Source organism: Triticum aestivum, unplaced genomic scaffold (assembly GCF_018294505.1).
Source record: "Triticum aestivum cultivar Chinese Spring unplaced genomic scaffold, IWGSC CS RefSeq v2.1 scaffold94302, whole genome shotgun sequence".
Lineage (NCBI taxonomy): Eukaryota > Viridiplantae > Streptophyta > Magnoliopsida > Poales > Poaceae > Triticum > Triticum aestivum.
The window spans coordinates 1-6,788 of NW_025234751.1; the positions used below are offsets into that span (position 1 = coordinate 1).

The 6,788-nt window shown below is 45.7% G+C and overlaps 1 protein-coding gene across 1 annotated transcript; it reads right to left on the reverse strand.

Moving 5' to 3' along the window:
- Positions 1-2,326: 2,326 nt before the first annotated feature.
- Positions 2,327-6,518, reverse strand: LOC123176233 (digalactosyldiacylglycerol synthase 1, chloroplastic; the record flags this gene model as incomplete). Its single annotated transcript, XM_044590536.1, is given in 6 exon segments — positions 2,327-3,050; positions 3,148-3,497; positions 3,644-3,910; positions 3,989-4,470; positions 4,577-4,664; positions 6,486-6,518. Coding segments are annotated over 6 exon segments (1,758 nt in total), but the record flags the coding sequence as incomplete, so codon positions are not given.
- Between the last annotated feature and the right edge of the window lie 270 nt (positions 6,519-6,788).

Here is a 6,788-nt window from a genome sequence, read left to right on the forward strand (position 1 = left end):
ATTTGCTTTCTTTGTTTTTTGGAAATGGAGGCGTACCCCCCTATTTGCTTTCTTTGTTGGATTATTTATCTTGTGAACCTGTAAGGGCCTCAGTCTAAGGCCGGGCAAACGCCTTTTTCTAAAAAAAAAACTTGTGCTTCAGCAGTGGCCACGTCTATCACATATGGAATAAGCTAGGAGCCCGCAGCCAAAATTCTTTCCTTTTCATCTACAGTTGGTACGAGGTGCTCATACGCCACCAAGAGAGGATCGACCAAAGCCCAAAGGTCATTTAGCTAAGGTGTACGTACGACAACGACACATTGACGCCCTACAAGAAACAAAATGGCCGCAACCTGCGTACAGGGCTGTACAGGGTTACCTGCGTACAACGTACACAATATTTTTGGCTTTTTTAGTTTTTGCGATCTTTTTAATCACATCCACTTCAAACATGATTTGAGGTGCGGCCGTGCGTTGGCCGTACCGACACAGCAACAACCCCAAGCGGACATGAGCGACCTCATTACTGTCCCAAACAAACAAAAGCAGGTTAAAATAGACGTTCGTTTGAAGTCGTGCGCTGGAGTTGGCCTGACATCCTACAGGACGCGAAATGGCCGCAACGTGCGTACTGGATTGCACGGCACTTGGGATCTAGTACTGTATCATGCATGCGGTCAGCAAATAAAGCGCAGCGGTGGTCGCTCATGGCTGACGTGACGTGTCGCCTCCCAAACGTTTGTGTTGCCGTTCCGTTTGGACGGATACCCGACGTGGACGTGTCGCCTCGGCCCCTCTCATCGATTAAAGCCGTCATCATGGAAGGCAAGAAAGGCAGTGGCACGGACGAAGGGCGGCACCCATGAGCTTGGGCATGGGTTGGCCCCCATTGCAGCATGTACCAGCACAGTTTTATTCCCTCTCGTCACTGCTGCCGTCCCATTTGGGCAATGCAGCGCGAGACCACAGTGAAAACCTGAGCCTCCAAATCCGAACAGTAAATAAAGATTCAGACGGAGCGTCGAACGGAAGCAAAGGCGGTCGTACTCTTAGTCATATCTCTCTCTACTTTCGGCACGCTGATTTTTCACTGCTCGCGGTACTTTCTTTCTTTTTTTGCTACCAAGAGCTCAAGGCGAAGAAGAAGATAACCACGACGTGTCGACGTCCCGTCCCGTCCTGTCCCGTCTGGTCGTGGAGCTACTCATCGTCTACCACGGCTAAGTTAATCATGAGATCATGTGAGCTGCCGTCACCCCCTCTCCCCCTGCATGGTACAATCGGAAACCCTACTAGTCGCATAGCACGGTGATGGTGACGATGGTGATCTAGTCTAGCAAAAGCAAACAAACCAACGCGAGAAAATGGGACAACAAATGCGAGGTCGGGCAGTTGAGGGAAAGGATCCCAAAAAATCCGGCTCCTGTCCGCAGGTGAAGCAAGGAACGAACAAATGCACAGGCAGCAACGGTGGCTTTCATTCGTGTACTCAAGGTTCATTTTCCCTGCAGGAACGTGAGAGCTTGGACGGCTCCAGAAAGTTCTGGTATTCGGTTCGAATTTGAGCATCAACGACTAACCCATGGTTCCATTCCATACAACCAACCACCTGCTGTGATGCGTTGCGATGGAAACCCTCGACCGGTCTCCGGATTTGGCTCCATCGTACTGTACTCACTGCATTCAGATTCAGAACCAGAGATAGCCCCACACCACTCGTCCAGTCTCATAATGACTGACTCCACCACACCGTGCCGCACACAAGACTGCGTATGGTCCTCGCGGCCATCGCAGAGCAGCAGCAGCAGACACGCAGCCATCGCATCACCATTCCAAATCCAAAATTAAATCAATCGCCATTGCAATTTGCAGACAGCCCAGTACTACCAATAGTGGTGGCAGGGGGGAGAAGGGCTCACTCGTCAGAGGCCCGAGGCCCACAACTGGCATGCCAGTACTGGGTAGGGGTACCAACCTACCTAGGTGATGCAGCAGGCAGCAGTTGGGCCAACCAACAACACATGCTGGGTGGGCAGGGGTGACGTGGCATCGACGGCAGAGCCCTCTCCCCAAGAGCCATCAGTGTGAAGGCGTACTGTAGTGGTACCAGGCAGACATTCCAAGCTCTACCTGTCATGAAATCAATCATGGTACCACTAGAGCATACTGTACCGCATACAAGTCGGAGTAGATAGATAGAAAACAGTGGAGCAGCGTATGAGTGCACCAGTGCGGTACACGCATGCGAGGAGCGACGCAGGCCAGTTTCGGTGCAGACACAGGGAAATGGGCATAGGATTCTCATTGCTACTGTACCAGCCATACAAAGATGTGAGCGTCCCAGTGAAAAATGGCCATCAAAACTCAAGGGATCGAATACACAACTCTTATCTAGTGCTACAAGTAGTCTGTAGTTCATATTGATAATAATGAACAAGGCTTTGCCGTTGGCATTGAGGAGAGGAGGAAAAAGAATTAGTGTCACAAATTACAGACCTATCTATGTACTACTAACAGCAGTGGTTCTGTCTTACCAGCCATATACAGGATTCTGTACCTGAGGGGGCAGCAGGTGCATGTCCACGCTATGTTGCTTATTGTAGTTCAGGGTCCCGGGCACCGCCCCAGTCGACAGCCGGAGGAGCTCGCTGCCCGTGAAGCAGTAGTGGGCAAATGCTAGGCCGCCATCCACGATGTCCGACATGTTTGGCAATGAGGCTGATTTCTTCATCCTCCTATCGACGCTGCTTCCAGAGGTGCTGGCAGAATCACCATTGCTGCTCAGGACCTTGTCCAGTTCTGAGTGCTCCATGAACCTCTGGGTCGCAGCCTCCCACGAAAGGTTGTACCGCTGCTCAGGTGTGAGGGGCTGGGGATCGCGGGTCATTGCTTCCTTCACTTTGGCAACAAAATCCTCTGACGTCGTGTACGTCAGGCAGTTTGGGAATGATCTGAAGAAATCATTGGATGGGTGATCCGCACAGACCACAAACTTGCCCATGGCTAGTGCCTCAGCAGTGGCGGTGCAGAGGACATCACTAATGCTCGGGTTTACAAAAACCTTGTACCTGGAAAAAGAACACAAGAAGGAAGAAGCATTCAGATCAATGACATCGCAGATGTACAAGGCATACGTTTTCAAAGCTGGATGGTTCGGATCTTTACCCATGAAGAGAATCGTCTGCATGATCTCGGCCTTTATGGAAGTTAAGATTTAAATCCAGCTTCTTGGCAGCTGATTGCACTTCTACTGAATCTTCACCGTTTCCATAGACGTCCAGTTTGAAACCGTCCAAATCCGTCTTGTGCTTCGCAAGCAAATCTATCAGTTCTCTGTAGCCTTTGGCCCAGACCATCTTCCCCAGAAAATAAGCTCCTTTGGACATGGACTGCTCGCCAGATTCCCTCTCTGCTGCTATTCTCTCCCCAACCTCCAGAAACTTGGGATTAACACCATGTACATTGCAGATCATGGATCTGGCTAGATCTTGAGTAGCCCCAGATAGTCGCAAAACCTACACGTATCAATACCAGCTCAGTAAGGAAAAACAACCTAGCACATAGTTATTGAATATATGTATATATGTGAAGAAGAGTTCACACTGTGTCCACTCGAACATCGCAATAAACATAGTAGTCATAGTACCATACTTATAATTACCTTATGGCAATAAGCTCTGGCAACAAGGTTGTTAATGTGCTTGACAAAAAAAGCTTGAATAGCACCATTCTTCTCTCTCTTGATATACTCCAAGTAATTTGTATGCACAACACCGACGACATGATTAAATTTATCAGTCCAACGCTTTCCATGATGGTACCAGTTCAGGTGCTCAGGCTCTTCCAGAATTGCAATGTCAGCTTCCTTTGATGGTATAAATTGTGAAGTGTCCCCAGCAGGAATTATACTTCTCCTTTCTTTCTGAAACTGCAGCCAGGGCGGATAAATGATTAGACAACTAAAACACATAGCGTTTGACATTATGGATTAAAAAAGAGACCCTACCTTTCCAGGATAGAATGATATTCTGAAGTCGGTTTTAAATCCAACTCTTTCCTCCAGCCAATTCCTTATATAAGTTTCTTGGTCTTCTGGAGAACTAAAAGTCATGTTATTCGGATAGACGAGCTCTTGGTCTGACTTGCAAAGCCAGGGCACCATCAAGGTTACATATTGCTTGGAAGATTTAGCCAAGTATGCAGCTCGAAACAAAGGATTTACAGCTGTTCCCGTCATCCAGGGAAGACTGGCGGTAGTGACAATGGCAACATGTCTCTTGTCAGCTACATCATATTTTTGCCCATCATCCCAAAACCCACCTTCATAATGATGCCCTGTACTCTGAAGGACGCTAGCTATTCTTAGATCAAGTTCATCACAAGTATTGTCATTTCTGAAGGAAGATGATTCACTAGTTGACAACGGATCACATGCAAAGTGGTCCTTGCGCTTGCTGCATAGAGACTCCACCAGCTTGTCACACACATCTATTCCACACGAGAAGAAAAAAATCAGTACGGCACAAGCTCACACACATATATTCCAATATTCTGCAGACCTTAGATTTTGTTGAACTAAAATAAGGCCCCTTACCTCTTTTTATACCAAGTTGGTCAAACAATGGTCCAGATTGCTTTAGAAAATACGCAAGGAGTTCGTTTAAATCCAGTGGTGGAACTTCCTGCACTAGATCAATATATATTAAGAAATGCATAAAGCAGAAAGGGGTAGCTAATCCTGGACATGCATGCAAATGTGTTAATATATACATGCTTCACATGCGAATGATGCTAAATCAGGGAGTTAAAGGGAGCTTGATTATGGGGCATGGTGCATAGGACTCAGCCAACCAAGGCCCATGAAACTGAATTGTGTCAGCATGCATTGATGTACTTACACTATTACTTTCCTCCTCATCTACATGATTACATCTATAAAAGTACTCTTCTAGTAGAATTAAGTAGACCATGCGGTTACAAGAAAAACATGTCGATCTCATGTGCTATAGTGCTGAAGAATAGTCTTCCTGGTAGGACAAAGAGATGCCAAGAAGAGGCCATGATGTTAACACTCAAGAGGACATAGATTCTATGGCACTATTGGCACCTGGCACGCATCCACATTAAAGAATGTACGTATGCGGGAGGATGGAAGAGAGCAGTTCTATAATCAAGATTATTTATTAGGATGAAACTGGGTTCTGCTCCGAATCGTAGTCCTCGCGGGAATGGTCGCAAAATGCGAAGGATTTACTAGGCTTCTTGTGTCTTTTCATTCTTTCGATCTAGCGTGGCATTGGGCCGGCCGACACACCTACACTTAGCATTCCAGAAATACTGACTAGATTATGTTCCCTACATCAGAAGGTGAAATCGATTTATTGTCAATGCCAAAGAAACTGAAAATTAGTAGATTGACAGGGTAACATCCCTATATGTCCCCACTGTTCAAAATATCAGCCAATATTTAAGTTAATTGGCCAGTTAATCCTGATTCCGTAGGTCGCGGATGTGATAACAGCATATCCTTCGCGTTAACTGGTCTAGCGGATTAAGGCTGATTTATCCCACTGGGCCAATTAACTGGAGAGAGAAATTTGGGCCCAAAAGTTTGGCCCATTCCCTCCTTTACCCCAAAACTGGGTGTTTAGGTCACAGCCCGTTCCCTCCCTTCTCACTCTCCCCTCCCCTCCCCTCCCCTCCTGTAGTAGTAAGCCTCGTTGGAGAAGGCTGGAGCAGCCATCGCCGCCGCCGCTACTCTCCGAGCAGCAATCTGATCTATGCTATATGCTGCTGCTACTGCTGCTTATTGCCTCTCCTTCACTGCTGCTGCTGCTATGCTATATGCTGCTGCTGCTGCTGCTTCCTATATTCTGCTGCTGCTTATTGTCTAATGTGATGTATTTGACTATTTGTTGATATTTAGCAATCTGTGGCTGCTTCTAGCACTGCAAATGCTCCATCTTTGAAGCGAAGATATATAGATATGGCCCTAATTAACCTACCGATAAATGGGTTACCGATAAATTCAGTTAATAGGTCGATTCCCCGATTAATCCCTACTCCTCAACCGACTGAGCAGCTACAAGTTACCGATATCCTGAACATTGTACGTCTCTGCAAAGCTGAAAAAAAGGCATATGCCTACAACATGCAGCCACCCCGTGTCTAACATGTGGGTCAAGAGGCATATAATGGTTTACAATATTTTGTAAGGGCATAATACAAGGATTGTACAACCTTATTTGACCTTCATTCTGAAAACAAGATAATGCTGCCAACTCCAATATTTAGTAGTTTACAGGAGGAATGAAGCCAATGAACTCAAGGCAGCAACTATCACAATTAGTTTTGCTCTTCAAAAAACATCTCTTGCAGTTGTAGGTATTGCAAAGTATTCATGCAGAAAAGTTCACTGACCCTGATAAATAGAAACTAGCATATGCACAAAAAAGTGATGCTCTAATGCACAATGCAACAGAATATGAAACCAGATGACTAACCTCAGATGCTTCAGATGCAAAGCTCATCGATTTCTGCAATAAGAATCGCAATTGTACATCATGTTAGTGCACTTATATATATGTACTCAACGAAAAATAGTACTGTAGAAGATTTGGTATGCACTGCAAGTTTAATTTAAATAATATATGTAACAATTTTAATTTAACGAAAAATAGTGCAACATGTAAATCACAGAACAAGTTTAATTTAAGGTCCATGCACTGCAAGCAAACTGGGGTTATGCAACTTTTGCAAATAATATATGTAACAATTTTCAACTGCTGATTTTTAAAAAAAAAATT